General features: G+C 48.4%; 1 protein-coding gene across 1 annotated transcript in view; it reads left to right on the plus strand.

The window, feature by feature from the left end:
• Positions 1-1,531: 1,531 nt before the first annotated feature.
• Positions 1,532-15,082, plus strand: part of Slc13a4 (solute carrier family 13 member 4) — a 38,450-nt gene continuing 24,899 nt past the window's right edge. Inside the window, exons 1-2 of the mRNA XM_057779212.1 lie at positions 1,532-2,288; positions 7,039-7,167. Of these exons, the coding sequence (XP_057635195.1) occupies positions 2,190-2,288; positions 7,039-7,167 (228 nt within the window). The 5' untranslated portion in view covers positions 1,532-2,189. The remainder of the gene's footprint in view (positions 2,289-7,038; positions 7,168-15,082) is intronic.

The following is a 15,082-nucleotide window of genomic DNA, read 5'->3' on the forward strand; positions in this document are numbered from 1 at the left end:
ATACATAGTTTGAGAGTTTGACTACTTTAGGTGCCTTCTTCACCTGGAATCTATCCAATACTCCTTAGCACTGTGTTGGAAAGCACTGTCTTCATATGGGCAACTGATTGGCCAGGCGAACTCCTGGCCCTAACGTGCAACTTGCCTTGCTTCATTTTGGTCGACAGATTTCACCTATGGTGTATTACAGTTGGCCCAATGGCGTTACTAAACTCGCTGGAATCTTTGTCACCTCAGATTATGTCATGGAGGAATTTGAAGCGGCTCCTGGCTTTGACAGATGCTGATTTCTACAGCTGTTTATTATTATCCAGTCCCTCTCATCTCTGTAACCAAAACATCACAAGCATGTGGTCTTGTTTATTCTGCATTCCCAAACCGTCCCAAATATGAGGCAAGGATGCAGAAGGTGATCTAGCCCGTCTTGGACATGCAGGTAGAGATGACTCGTCATAGCTCGCGCTGGATGAGTTCAAAGATCTGTCAGTAGTTTCTCTGACCCTGAAAATCAAGGAGAAGGGGTTTGGTTGGGCCACTTCTCTGGGTGCTCTACTTTTAGTCCAGGGATCACTTCAAGAGCTCTGGCTGCAGAGTTTAGAGGTGAATGGTCTCAAGCCACAGCTCTGCAGGCCAGATCAAGGCGATCTGACCAAAACCATCTTGTAGGAGATATTAGGGTCTTCCCTTTCTCTTTCTCATCTTATTTCAAATCTACATGTCCTTTCTGAAAAGGAAAGGAAAAGAGGCTAACCATTTCTCCAGATCTGTAAGCAGGAGAAATTCCAGATCTATTGATGAGCCTTGTCCCCATTGCCAGCATGGGCCTGCGTTCTGTCTCTGCCCTGTGTTTCCATCAAGGAAGACTGCCTGCTTCCTTTCTTTGGTAAAGAGCCTCAGAGAGTTTCATAAATACCCATTCCAACTGTCATCTAGACTTTTCCAGAGCAGAGGGGAGCCGCCCCCCCTCCCTTCCCACTCATCCCAGGGTCTTTCCTCCAGGCCAGTTCTTCCTGCTGGCTCTGACCTTTCTATCCCCTAAGTGTCCAAGAAGCAAACTTTGCCTGAGGGGAAGTCTTAATACTGTTCAGTCCAGAATTAATGTCCATATTCTCCTGCCACCAAATGTGTTGTCTTCCCGGGGTGGCGAGCGAGCGATTCTCCCAGGAAAACTGGGTCCCATGCTCGGAAACAGTGCAGCGGTGCTTGGGGAGGTGGGATTATGCGCGGGGTGCTGACCAACATCCAACCCCTGGGATGTTTGAGAAATGGAAAAACAAGCTTCGGAAGCCGCCTGGGTTCTGCCAAATCAGCAGGCCCCTGCTGTGACCAATCGAGGGCTGCCTTCAGATGCAACGCTGGCTCATTCTTTTCAACTTGCCGGTAGGCTTTGAGGAATGGGCGGAACGACGGCCCTGCGCCTGCTTCCCATTGGTTCAGGAAAGTTAAAGGTGGGCCTCCAGCAGGTCTTAGGACTCTAACAAAAAGGAATGTCTTGGAGATTCTTCATGCCTGCTTTGGAAATCCAGACTCCAGGAAAGCTCTAAGTAGGAGCCCAATTTGAAGGAAAGACATCCAAGCAGAGTTAAGGTGTCAGGTCCTGGGAGACAGCGCTCCCCTCACCCTTCCCCAATCTGAGGTGTACACGTGCCTCAGACTCAAACCGGTGCTTGCTTTAAGGGAAGGGGCTACCAGATTTTTTACCAACAGTCAGCCAGGTCGGAGGGAAAACAGCAACTGCCCCCAAAGAGGTCACCAGCAAGAAGAAAAGCAACTTTTTATTTTTTGAAGCCTTCGATGGTTCTTCACAGCTGATCAACAGCCGCAAGCACATTGCTTGTGAGGGCTTTTGCTGACACCTAGAATGGAGCCACCCTCTCATTAACCACAGAGGGAGAACCCACCGCCCCCGGCACAGAATCCTTTTCCAGCTCCTTTTCGATGGCCATAACACTATGCTGCTCAATCCTACCTAAGGCAGAAAGCAAGGAGCCCAGCTTTATGTGGAAACTGGGTACAGCCACCCTGCTTTTCTGCTCCCGCGACCAAAGAGGGCTGACCCTCGGAAGCCAGGGAAAGTGTGAGGCATCTTCTCGGATTGGGGGCCGTGCGGTGTGTAGAGTGGAGCAGAGGAGAAAGCCAGCCGTCGAGGTCTAGGTCTCCGTCGAGGACTCAGTCCAGACAGGTCCACCATGGGCTTGCTGCAGGGCCTTCTCCAAGCAAGAAAGCTGCTATTGGTCATCTGTGTGCCGCTGCTGCTGCTGCCTCTGCCCACCATCTACCCCACCAGTGTAAGTAGCAGCCTGCCTACCCCTGCCAGGGCATCAGAGGGGTTGGGGAGCAGAGGAGGGAGGTCTGTAGGGAGTGGATTGTTTGTGGGGCACCCCAAGATGACTTCATTATGATTGAAATTGTCTTCATTTGGATGAACTTGTAGTACTCCTCCACAAAAGTACTTTCTTCCTTCAAACTACCGTTTCCATGCCCCTGTCTCAAGAAAGGCCCCCCAGTTCTGGCCTCCACAGAGTGGGAGACCACAGCTGAAATGACTGTCCTGTTGCAAAAAAGCACAGGAGCTGTGGTTGAACCCACAGAAAGGACAGGCCGGGGAGCCCCTATTTCTCGACCTGTGGCTATTATTATATGACACCAATTAGAGACACAGAAAGTCCTTCACTATCTATCCAGAAGGGGTGGAGCTGGGAGGGAGTCTGTCTAGAGATCATGAAAATGGCCATCCTGAACCTGCTATGCAAACTTTTGGGAAGGGGGTATTGAAATTGGAAGCACAGGTTAGTCTGTTACTCTGATCCTCAAACTATCTGGAAGCTTCTATGTTTTCCTTCTTGAAAAAAACCAAAACAAAACAAAAAAGAACCTAAAAACTAAAACAACAAGAAAACAGAAATGCAAGCCCCAAAACTCTAGCCCATGGCCTAATTTTAAAGCCTGAGTTTGGGAGCAAAGGTGCTGAAGTTGTTTAGTCAGTCTCTTGGACCTTCATAGTCTCCCTTCCCTTATTCCCCTCTCTCTCCTCACATGTCTGGTGTGCCACGAGGGGATGGGGGGGGAGAAAGGGGGGAAATAGCCCACCTCCAAGCTGGCACTGTCCTTGAGACTTTAGAAAAGAATAAGCCAAGGCAGGTTAACTAAAGGAATCTCTCCCACGCTGTTCTCTGGGGAACTGGGTAACCAAAATGAAATTTAAAAAGTTAAACAGAAGGGATTATCATGGTCTTGTTAAACACAAGCTGACTTAAATCTTCAGCAAAATAAATACTTCAGCGTGCCAAGGAGGCACCAACTAACTCCGGTCTGGGATTAGCAGACAGTGATTGCCAATGACATTTTTTTTTTTCTGGACTGTGTAACAGTTAATTTTCTGCTTTGTCTAACTGATTGTTTTGAGTTTTCTTTTCATGGTATTTTTCTCCCAATGTCAGGTTAGTTTAAGGAAATGCCTTCTTCTACTGAGCAGTATTAGGAAGCCCTCCCTGCCCACCTCCTCACTCCCCCACCCTCCTGACAGCCTTCATCCTTGGGGACCTTAACTAGTGCCCACAGGAGGCACGAACTAGGGGCACCATGCCAGTTATATCTCCTGGCTACCTTCCACCCCTTGCATGCAACTCTGAGACTCTGATATTAAAATCCTTAGAATTCCTAGATGGAATCTCTTCTTCTAGGCTGCCCTTGAGAGAGGCCGCCAAGCATCTGGGCAGGAGCCCTTAGCTTGCAATCTGCTGGTTCTCCCAAGTGATAAGCCACAGCCACATTTTAGGGGGCGTCAAAATGATTTTTCCTCTCTCCTTACCCAATTCTTTAAAGTCTGGACTCTTATGATGTTACAGAAAAGGGTAGGGCTTGGAATGTGACTCTGTGGTACAGCAGTTGCTTAGCATGCAAAAGGCCCTAGACTTGCTCACCAGCAGAGAACCACCAAAAGGGACAGACTTCAAGTCCCTTCTAGTAGGGCTTGTGTGAGATGTAACTGAAGGGTGTTGAAGGGTGAACTTCCTGGAGAGGGAACCGAAGTTAGGTAGGACACTGTCTTCATAGGGAAAAGCCACTTTGAACACTTCCCCATTTATTGTCTGCTTGGTTGTTCTGTTTCTTTGTTGGGTTCTGGTCCTGTTCTGTTCTGGACAGTGTCTTGCCATGTAATCCAGGCTAGCCTCAGCTTCCGTTCTGATTTTAGGCAGGGAACAAAAGGAAACAAGCACTACCCATTAAAGACATTCTGACCTGAATGCTCACGTGGGGCCTGGGGGTTCCAGAGCAAACCCCCCTCACACACACACACACACACACACACACACACATAAACCCAATAAGATAAGAGAGACCTGTTAGCCGACTAAATTTATCCATGTCCCAGAGTCTGCTCAGATGTGGGGAACTCTATGGAGTTCCAGGGGTATCTAACTCCACAGTCACCTAAAGGTGGAGAGGGTAGGGAAATGGCAGAAGGAAGCTGGTGTGGATTCCGGGGGCAAACTAAGGAGAAACAGACACAACGTCCTCTAAAGGTGTCTTCCATCTTTCTACTCTAAAGGAAGCTAGACAAAAACGACAGTAGGTTACTCTGTTCTCAACTCCACAGGGGACAAGAGATCTATCAACGTCTCATTATGTTATTTACAGCAGAAAAGTTATCTTAACCTACCTAACTCTTTCCTGTTCCAATTCAATGGTGCATAGCAGAAAGAAAATCATCTGTTGCGCTCTTCTCTCTCTCTCTCTCTCTCTCTCTCTCTCTCTCTCTCTCTCTCTCTCTCTCTCTCTCTCCCTCCTTTTCTCACTTAAATCGGGGCCCTGTAAAGGTTGCCCCAGTGAGGGACAGACAACATTCTGCCCCATTATCCTAACCTGGACTTAAAACCCTTCCTCTTGTCTCTCTGCCACAAAGAGGAAATGTGGGCTAGAACTTCATGCCTACAACGAGGAGGCCGTTTCCCTAAACTGCATCTTCCCTAAAGGTATCACTTCTAGCACGTTATCAGCAATTCTGAAAGCTGTATCTCTTATCTCATCCTTTGTCCTCAGAGGAAAATTCTGTGGGTGTTACAGTCAACAGTGGGCTCACTTCCCCTTCCTAACCCCAGCCTGCCATAATCCATGGCTATCCGGAGGGAGTAAGGTCCCTTCCAGCAAAGCCAGATATCACTGATCCCGGAACAGAGCAAGATTTGTCAGGTTCCTTGTTGGGCAGGCAGACTGGGCTGGGTCCTACCTGCATCCTATGTAAACACTGAGGGAGTCTCAGCTGGCTTGGGTTCTCTGTATAATGTCCTCTGTGGGCACTTTGGAATGTTGCAATTATTAAGATCTTAGAAAGTGACGTCCCTTCCTCGGGACCATCCCTTGGCACCAATCAGTCCTGCTGGTAGCCAAGACTAGGAACAGTGGTGTTTTTATAAAGTTGTGTTTATCTACCCTCTGTACTGTTTGGTTGCACGGTGTGGTTTTTGGTGAGTTGAGGAGAACACTGGTAAATTTCCAGATTTCCCACCCTGCCATCTCCTGCGGATGGTTAGTCTTCTATCCCCTCTATAGAAGGATATTTCTGTGGCACCAGGCCATGGGCGTGGCCTCCAGGGACAACGAGAACCTTTCAGGATTGTCATAACAGGGGAGGGTCTACTAATGGCTAAGTGGGAAGAGACAAATGATGCTACCAGGCTCAGTGCACCACACGGGAAGGCCCAAAAGCAAAGAATGAGCTTAGAGTCATTAGAGCCAAGGCTGAGGAACGATGTGTCCCTTCTCCTTCCTCCAAAATGAGCCTCAGTCTAGGGACTGCTGCCTATCTGTACCCACCCACAGTCAACACCAGACCCTTCCCAGAGAAAAGATTCCCCCACTCACTGCTAGTACATGGTACAAGCTCAGGCTGAGAATTGAAGGGGAAAACAGCCAACACTTGTTGCCTAGCAATTCGTTGAATTAATTACACCTAAGCCAGATGTGATGGCAAGCCTCTAGCATGGAGACTGACTCAGGAGGACCACTTGAACTCATGAGTCTGAAACCAGCCTGGCAACATAGCTAGACCCTTTCCCTCAAAAACTAAAACAACACAAGACAAAAGAAAACCAAAAAAACAACAACAAACAAGCAAAAAAACCTACTGAACCAAATTGCTTAAAAAATATTTTAAAACAAGGGGATTTAACTTTACTTACTTTTAAGATAGTGAAGCCTATTATATTTCCAGGAAATTTTTTGGGGGGTGGTGGAGAGGTTCAAGACAGGGTTTCTCTGTGGCTTTGGAGCCTGTCCTGGAACTAGCTCTTGTAGACCAGGCTGGCCTCGAACTCACAAAGATCTGCCTGCCTCTGCCTCCCGAGTGCAGATTAAAAGTGGGATTAAAAGTGTGCGCTACCACCACCCAGCTTCATGGGAAATGTTTAATAATGTAACATCAGTATGTAAATCCAATGAGGCTGGAGTCAGGGGTGGACTCAAGGCCTTGCTGGTCTCCCTAGAAGAGTCCTGAGGTAGAAGTTCTCCCCAGAGGCAATGAGAACACAGTACAGAAGCCACCTTGTGGGTTATTTTTAAATTTCATTTCTTACCAAACCACTTCCTTTCAGTGGGTACATATCAGATGCCCCAAAAAATCTTCATAGAGGGTAGACCTGGATTGAAGATTAGGATGGCTGACCCCAGACCCCACATGTGAACCAATCAGACACACACTGATCTATCTTCCACTACCCCCGAGAGCCTCCAGTAGCTAAAGAACTTGATCCAATATGCACCAATTAAAGCTTTGAACGCAATCTCTACTATTTGTGAACTTGACCCCAAATGCTGCGCTCAGAATCAATCATCACTCTCTATGGCTTTAAGAATCATCAGAGCTGGGACTCCATCAAAGTCCAGGCTGCACATGGATACAGAGCCAACCACACGCACAGCACGGGTCCTTCCGGTGGGATCTAAGTTGTCTATTGTCTTGGCCCTGGGTCTCATCGGGAGTCTCCATGGCAACAGTGACTGTCCCAGTGACTAAGTACCTCTTTCCTCCCCTTCCAGGAGGCCGCGTGTGCTTACGTGTTGCTTGTGACCGCCGTGTACTGGGTGTCCGAGGCGGTGCCTCTTGGAGCAGCAGCCCTCGTACCCGCCTTCCTCTACCCGTTCTTCGGAGTTCTCCGATCCAGTGAGGTTAGACCACTTATAACCCAACCTTGTGCTCAGGTCTGCGGGACCAGCGAAGGAGGCCTTCAGATGATAGGAGATAGGCGTTGATGGGAGAGACCGTCCTTACGCACAGGAAGAGCTCCCGAGCGCCGGGCTTTGCATCTCCTGATCCAGACACTGAATTCTTCCCCTTCTTCCCTCCATCTTCATTCAGTGCTCTTAAACTCTGAGCTATCCCTCAGCCCCCTGCTTTAAAAAAAAAAATGAAAACAGCCTGCAGGATGGGAACCAGGTAAATAGTGTGCCTCCTTAGTTATCATCTGGCTCCATCAGGGCAGTGGTTCTCAACCTGTGGGTCGTGACCCCCTTGGGGTCGAATGGCCCTTTCACAAGGGTTACATATCAGATATCCCACATATCAGATATTTCCATTGTGATTCGTAACAGTAGCAAAATTACAGTTCTGAAGTAGCAATGAAAATAATTTTATGGTTGGGGTCACCACAACACGAGGAATTGTATTAGGAAGGGTCACAGCATTAGGAAAGTTGAGAAGCGCTGGTCTAGGTCACCTAATGAAGAAACTGAAAAGCAGAGTTGGGTAAGTCAGGTGCACTGGAGGACAGAAGGGAACGGGCGATTGTGTCTACCTAAGAATCGGGCACTACATGAAGTCGCCTTCATTCTTCAGCGGAGAGCTCTCAAGAGTTCTAGGAAAGGGTGTGGATAGCTCCAATCTACACAGCAGGAAAGAGGCTTCGAGAGTAAAACTGACCCCGCTCATACAGGAGAGAGCAGTAGACTGTACCTGTTAGATTTCAGAGCCTGGAATCGTGTTCACTCTACCATGCAAAGACAATTCCTAAAATAGATGGGCCTCCATAGTGTTACCAATTGCTGGGAACTGCAGGCATCCCTGTCTCTGTGCTGGGCGGAAGAAGGAAGCTGGTCTATGGGCTGCCTTAGCCTTGAACAACAGAACATTTTTGAAGTTCCCTTGATGGTTGTATTTGGTCACCAATAGACACCGTCTCTTTCTACGGGATGAATTTGACCTTGATGATTGTATATGGTCACCAGTGAACAGCTTCTCTTTATATGGGATGTTCTTGACTAACAATTTTTTTTAGTTTGCTTTCGATTTCTTTTTCTTTTTGTGAGTAATCATAGCCTGAGGATAGAATTCCCAAACTGTGAGCAAGTTTTTGTCCCTACAGATATGTGTGTAACATGGATACAAGAAAAAGTCACAATCAAAAACCAGCCATTGTGGCAGATGCTCCACCTCCCCCCTCCCCATGTCGCCCTTCTTCTGAGGGTGAAAAGAGAGATGTGATGGATTTCTTGTGTGTGCCTAAAAGAACAATCAACCTCAAAGACAACTTTTCTTAGGAAAAGAGTACAAACTTGTTCTGCATATTTCTCCTTAATATTGAGGACCCAGAACTTCACTGGGAAGTTGGGGGTGCTGGAGGGGAACCAGGTATCCTCCAGGTGAACCCAACAACCCAGTATACTATGGAGGTGTTGCTAGGCGACAGCTATCCAAGTCTTGCTCCTCTGTGTAGCCAGGAAGGCCAACTTAATAGGGAGACTCTTTGGAAGCAACAGTTTGGGGAGGGATCTTTTAACTTGAAAGGAATGGCCTTCATGTGTGATCAGGTATTGCTATTTCTAGGAGGGTGGGATTAAGAAGACATTTTATTTTTTGAGTCAAAAATCTTACTCCGTCTGTCTTCAGTTGTTTTTGGTAGGTGGCCATATTTAGCAATTGTGCATCAATGTGCAGCTTAGTCCAAATACAGTCTGTCCAGTTGACCTTAGTTCAGATTAAAGAAAAATGCCACCAAGATAAAGGACATGGGTTCTAGCTCCTTGTGGGCCAGAAGAAGCAGTCACTGCACCCCCTCTAGCTGTACCCTTATACCAGCATCATGGCTCACTCATCATCAGGGGAAAGCTAGGCTGCTCTCCTCCCGAGCCTCCAAGTCATCCACATGTACCGTTCCTAACCCAACTCCTGCTTGACCATCCCCCTGCTGAGACTTGGGTGGTCGCCCCCATTTCAGAAGATTCCTTGAAATTTCTTCACTTTTAAAATCCTATTACTCAGGTCCAGGCGGTGATGGTGCACACCTTTAATCTCAACACTTGAGAGGCAGAGGCAGGTGCTTCTCTATGAGTTCTAGGTCAACCTGGTCTACAGAGTAAATTCCAGGACAGGCTCCAAAGCTACACAGAGAAACCTTGTATATATATTCCTGTTACTGAATTATGCTCTGACAAACATTTCTGAAGACCTCACCTAAGAGTACTTCCCTTCCCTCTGAACTAACCTGTTTTCACCTTTTAAGTGGTATATACCAAAGATAACTTTCTGTAGCATGTGTTGTCTAGGGCTTGTGGTGTCTTGTGGCCTGCCTGTGTCCCAGTGCCCTCAGGTCATGGTCCTCGCTTCCTGTGCTTCTTGGGGCTAAAGAGCATGACCTCCACATAAAGGAGAGTGTGTGAATGGGGTTGGTGTGGCCCCAAGACTGTGGCTGTTGTCACTCATGCATTCACTCAGCTTCTGAGTTCTAGATTTTCCATTCAGGATGGTACAGTGCCCAGAGGTGACAGAAGTAATCATGTCACTTATGCCCACTCAAGTCTTATTTCTGTCTCCTGAGTTCCCACTACCTGAGGCTATTTATAGTCATCAGAGCTCTGGAGAAAACAGAAGCCACCCAATAGGAGGACGGGACAGCTTTAGCTGTAGATACAGACATGGAAAGAGATGCCTGTGTTATAAGGAGCTGCCTCAGCCAGACTGCTGAGACATCCCTTGAGTTGCTGTGGTGGCAGGAACCCCAGGAGAGCCCTGGGTGTGAGCTCTGTGAGTCCAAGAGCCAGAAAACCAGGGGGGCTGATGCCATAAGTCCCAGAGGAAAATAAGATGAGAGGCCCCAGTTCAAGCAGCAGAGTCAAGGAAAGGAGTTTCTTCCCCCTTCTCTGTACCTTCTGCCAGGGTCCATGGAACATCATCTCCAGGCCTGCGATATTTAATCTTCTATAAGGAGCCATAGTTCCCTACCTTTGTTTTATGGGAGCAAACAGAAGTTCAAAAATGTTAAGTAACTTACCCACGGTTGCACAGCTAGTAAGCAATGGAACCAGGACTTGAATCTTGGAGTGTGTGATTGTAAAACTTAAACTTTTGACCTCTGGGCCATTTGTACCAAAGGCTTCTGCTGAGTTAATAAATGATGGGCACAACACAGCAGTCTGCACTAGGAGCTCTTGCCGAGGTGAGTTGGCCAGAGCATCAAAGATCTGGAACCTGAGAAGCCTAGGGAATGAAGAAATAGTTTAGGGAGACGTAGCTTCTGGCTTCTCTGTCTAGCATGGCAGGCTCAGTCCAAACTAAACAGTCAAAGGGCTAGAAGAAGCTCCCATAATGGATACCATGTGTAAGGGGAAACTCTGGAACAGGTGTCTGTGTGTGGTCCTCAGATTCCTGTTCCAAAAGGTTTGAGCCAAATGATCATCACATCAAGGACACTAGGCTAGAGATGGACTCTTCTGACTTGGCAGGTGATTGGACATTCCTTGACTTTAGGATTCTGCCATTCGTTTTTTGGATAGGTCTTCATACATAGTCTAAGTTGACCTCAACACCCAGGCATTTCCCCATACCTGCCTACAATCTTCCCAAGAGCATCCTGTGATACGTCCCTCTGCTGGTACGCAGAACTGGCCCTGGATCTTAGGTTCATTTTGTTTGTTTGGGCTTGATTGTAATTGTTACTGACATCATATCTGACTTAAAAGTCTTTTCACCCTTTACTACTGTGTTGCTTGTGATGCTGACAGCCTGGGCACTCCGGTTAGCTGACATCCTCTGTGCTTAGGGAGAACGGCATGCAGAGAGCACCAAAGGAACAGGCAGGGAGGTAGGGGTGGCGTGAGACTCATCGTGGCACCATGGGAGGAGCTTGGATCAGTTTCCTGGGAAGCCCGGGAAACAGAAATGACTTCTGATAGTATTTACACATTCCCTCTGTACACTCCCCTCCCCCTCCCCATCTTCTGCCCCTGCCTTGCAAGCCACTAGGCCAGCCTCACTGAGATTCGAGCTCCTGCCAGGACAAGAGAGATTGGAGGCAGCCCCCACTGGGATAGCAGCCGTGTCCTGCTGGAGCCTGATGTCATGAATCTGATTCCCTGCTGGCTCCCAGTCTTTCTGACCCTCTGGGTGCCGCCTGCTGTACAAACCCTGGCTTTCTCTGTTTGTTCAACGCTGAAGCCATTCCCCCACCCCGCTCTCAAGGTCAGAAAGGGCTGACCCTCCTCTTGCACACAGGCTGCACATGGAGGTTGACCCTCCTCCTGCACGCAGGCTGCACATGGAGGCTGACCCTCCTCCTGCACGCAGGCTGCACATGGAGGCTGACCCTCCTCCTGCACGCAGGCTGCACATGGAGGCTGACCCTCCTCCTGCATGCAGGTCCGTCAGGGATGTGGGCTGCACCTCAGGTGAGCCCTCTGCCATAAGCTCAGCCTGCCCATCGACCTCAGCTGAACTTCATATCTGGCCAGATATGGAAGCTGTAGACCCTGTAGCCTTTGAGGCTAAGTTCTTGTTTCTATGGGAGGAACAAGTTCGTCTGAGCCATGACCAGACCAAACTTCATGCCTGGCCTCAAGCCCAGCCCCTGCCTCAGCCGTCCCACTCTGTGTACTTTGCAGAATCCTACGTCAGAAACTGGAGTTGTGGAGAATAAGGTCAAGACCTCCAGCCACACGGGAGTTAGGCCAGGTTTGGGGTCTCCCTGGGTGTCCATCTAGGGCTTTCCTTGCTAAGGTAGAATGTTAAAATAATTTTTTAAATATTTATTATTTAGTTATTTTTATTTATGTGTATGCATGCAAACCTGGATGAGTTTATGTGCACTGCATTCATGCAGGTGTCCTTGAGGCCAGAGAGAGTCAGATCCCCTGGAGCCAGAGTTATAGGCAGTTATGTGAGTGCTAGGGACCGAACCCAGGTCCTCTGGAAAAGCAGCAAATGCTCTTTATCACTGAGTCATGTCTCCAGCCCCCTAAAGAATATTTTTTATAAGCAACAGTTCCTTTTTTCTCCTCTTTTTTTTTCTTTTCTGGGGTCCTTTATTTATTTGTTGAAGAGCGGGAGTCTTACCATGTAGCCCAGGCCGGCCTCAAACTTTCCATCCTCCTGCCTCAGCTGGCATTACAAATGTGTGCCACTAGGCCTGACTCAATACCTTTTCTTTAAACCCAATCTTAAGGACTCAATATACAAAACAGGAGAAAGAGCAAGGCTTACTCAAACAGGGACGGGAGTCTGAGGTGCCAGTTACTTGGACTTCCCTGGTCTCTTCCTTCCCACAGCTATCCCTGGAATTAACTGCAGCAGCAGATGCATTTGAAAACCAGGGTTCCCAGGAATAAAATCCATGGATGAGAAGAGGGAGCCCCTACAGGATATTCTCAGCATAGCCGCATCGCTGCCCTGAGGGAATGACAAGCAGAGAGGTAGACATGGCTGGCCTTTGTGTCCTCCTTAGACACTAGCCAGAGTAGCGTAATGTCCCTGTTTTTGACAGGACCCAATGTTAAGGCAGAGCCAAGTCAAGCATCTAGTTCTGGGTCTAAAGTTGTAGAAGTGTTCACACTGTGGCCCCCAGACTGCACGCCCCCCAAAATAACTATGAATGCAGTCCAACATAAAATGTAAAGTGGGGCTGGGGAGATGGCCTAGTGAGTGAGAGAACATTCTGTGAAATTAAGAGGACCTGAGTTCAAATCTCCAGCACCCATGAGAACACCAGGTGTGGCTGTAGGTGTCAAGTGCTGCGCCTAGTCTCATGGGCCAAAGGAAGGTGGATTCTGGGAATGCGATAGCTGGCCAACCAAGCAAAAAGAGCATGCTTTAGGCTCAATGAGAGTTTTGCCCACATTGTAAAACTTGCCAGGGTGGAAGTACCTACCCCATGGACATTGTGAGACCCTTGTGCTGTTCTGAGTGTGAAAGGGCCTATCGCGGCACCAGCTTACACGCAAGAACAAGGAGTCAGTCTTTCTGTCTGCCTGTCTCCCATGAGAATGGCCCCCAAAGAGGTTCAAGCCCACATTCTTTGTGAGAAAAACAGCAAGATGAAGTTGATATCTGGATTCCCATTCTCAAACATCTTGGAAGAGAGCCATAATCGCCTTCCTCCCATTAAAAAAAAAAAAGTCAAAAGATAGTTAAAGTAATACTTCATAGTCCACTACACACACACACACACACACACACACACTTATACATTATACATAAGGGCTATGTCCCAAGTCTCCCTGTGGTTGCCTAGAAACACGGAGCATTAAACACTAGATGTATTATGTTGCTTGGTGCCCTGCAGTTTTGCCACTGAGGACCAGAGTTCAAATGTCCTTCTGGAGTTTAAGCCCTTTCCATCACGGCCACCTTTCCATCATCACTCCAGTCCTTGCTTTAAGGTCGTCATTAAATGCAATGAGTTCCTTGAGTGCAGGTACTCCAGGATGACAGTGATTCTTATGACTAAGATAGTCGATGGATGCCTAGCGGGAGACTCACCTATACAGAGTGGATACACTGGGCCTGGGGATAACGCACGTCCTGAATAGGAGGCAGGAGACTTCATACTGCTGCTGGGAAGAGTACAAGTCAAGATTCAGGGATTGTTTATTTCTGGAATTTTCCAACCACTGTTAGCCTTGGGTCACCAAAACCACAGAAAACTAAAACTGCAGCTCAAGAGAGGTGGCTGTGTCCAGGGTACATTCGTGTCCAGGAAAGGAGTATTTAAAGCTCACCACCTTCAGCTAAAGTCACCTGCAGTTCCCTAACAAAGGACTAGTTAACAAGCATCCTTTGACCTTTGTCCCCCAATCCAAGGCCAAGCCAGCTCTTTCAAAGTCGTCCCCCTCGTCCCTCTCTGAGGAAACCTGGATGGATCTCTCTTCTGAGTCTGCCCGTCCCTCCTGTTTCTTCTCATTCCCTTCCCCTGCTTGTGCTGGCAGACCGGAGCTCCACCCCTCATTCCCCAGCTCCTGGCACTGATTTCTTTTCCTTTCTTGATAAGTACTTCCCGCTGAGCACTCCTCAGGGCCCAGCTGCTCTGTCTCGCTCAAGGCCACCAAGGCCCTGACTATTAGTGAGTTAAGTCGCTCTGCTATTGCCACTTCCCAGGCCGGAGTGACCAACATGGAGTCTACTAGCTTGTCCGAGAGCCTCTAGCTCATGGGCGAGATGGTTGGGTATGGGGTAGGGGTAACAGCCAGCGGCTGCTCTCCAGAGCCCAGGCTCCTCACCATACCCTTCTATAGTGACACTTTTTCTCGGGGACCCATCTCTTCTAAAATGCAGTCTCAAATACTTATTCGCTCCCAGGAAAGCCAGAGAGCTGAAAGGCAGAGGAGACAATGGCTGCCCCCACACTCATCACAAATCCATGAGCTGTCTTCCTGGGAGAAGTGCACTATTAGACCCTAGTGCTGCTTATAGATAACTCCAACAGGTTCTGCTATCAGCTCTTCCAAGCCGGCAAGTATTAAAACTTGGGGAAGGGACAGCTGAGGACATTTGTCTCAATAGAGGACACCGCATGGCCTGAGAAGAGAGAAAGAGTATAAGATGTGGGCAGGGAAGGGAGACTCAGTGCTGTCAGCGGCTAGTGAGGTGTGCGTGCCCCTGTGTGGGCGCTGCTGGGCTGGGAGTCGGACACTGTACCTGTTGGAAGGAGACTGGGACAAGGTGGCAGATCCAACAGAGTCAGGAAGCAGGTAGCACACTTTAGAAAAGGGTTAAGATAATCCTTAGGAATCTGGAGACTTGGAGGTGCCCTGGAGGGGCTCTAAATAAGCGGGTCTTATTGCGGAAGAGAAGCCAGTGGGCTGGGAAAACCACAGACAC

This window comes from Chionomys nivalis, chromosome 1 (assembly GCF_950005125.1).
Source record: "Chionomys nivalis chromosome 1, mChiNiv1.1, whole genome shotgun sequence".
In the NCBI taxonomy this organism is placed as follows: domain Eukaryota; kingdom Metazoa; phylum Chordata; class Mammalia; order Rodentia; family Cricetidae; genus Chionomys; species Chionomys nivalis.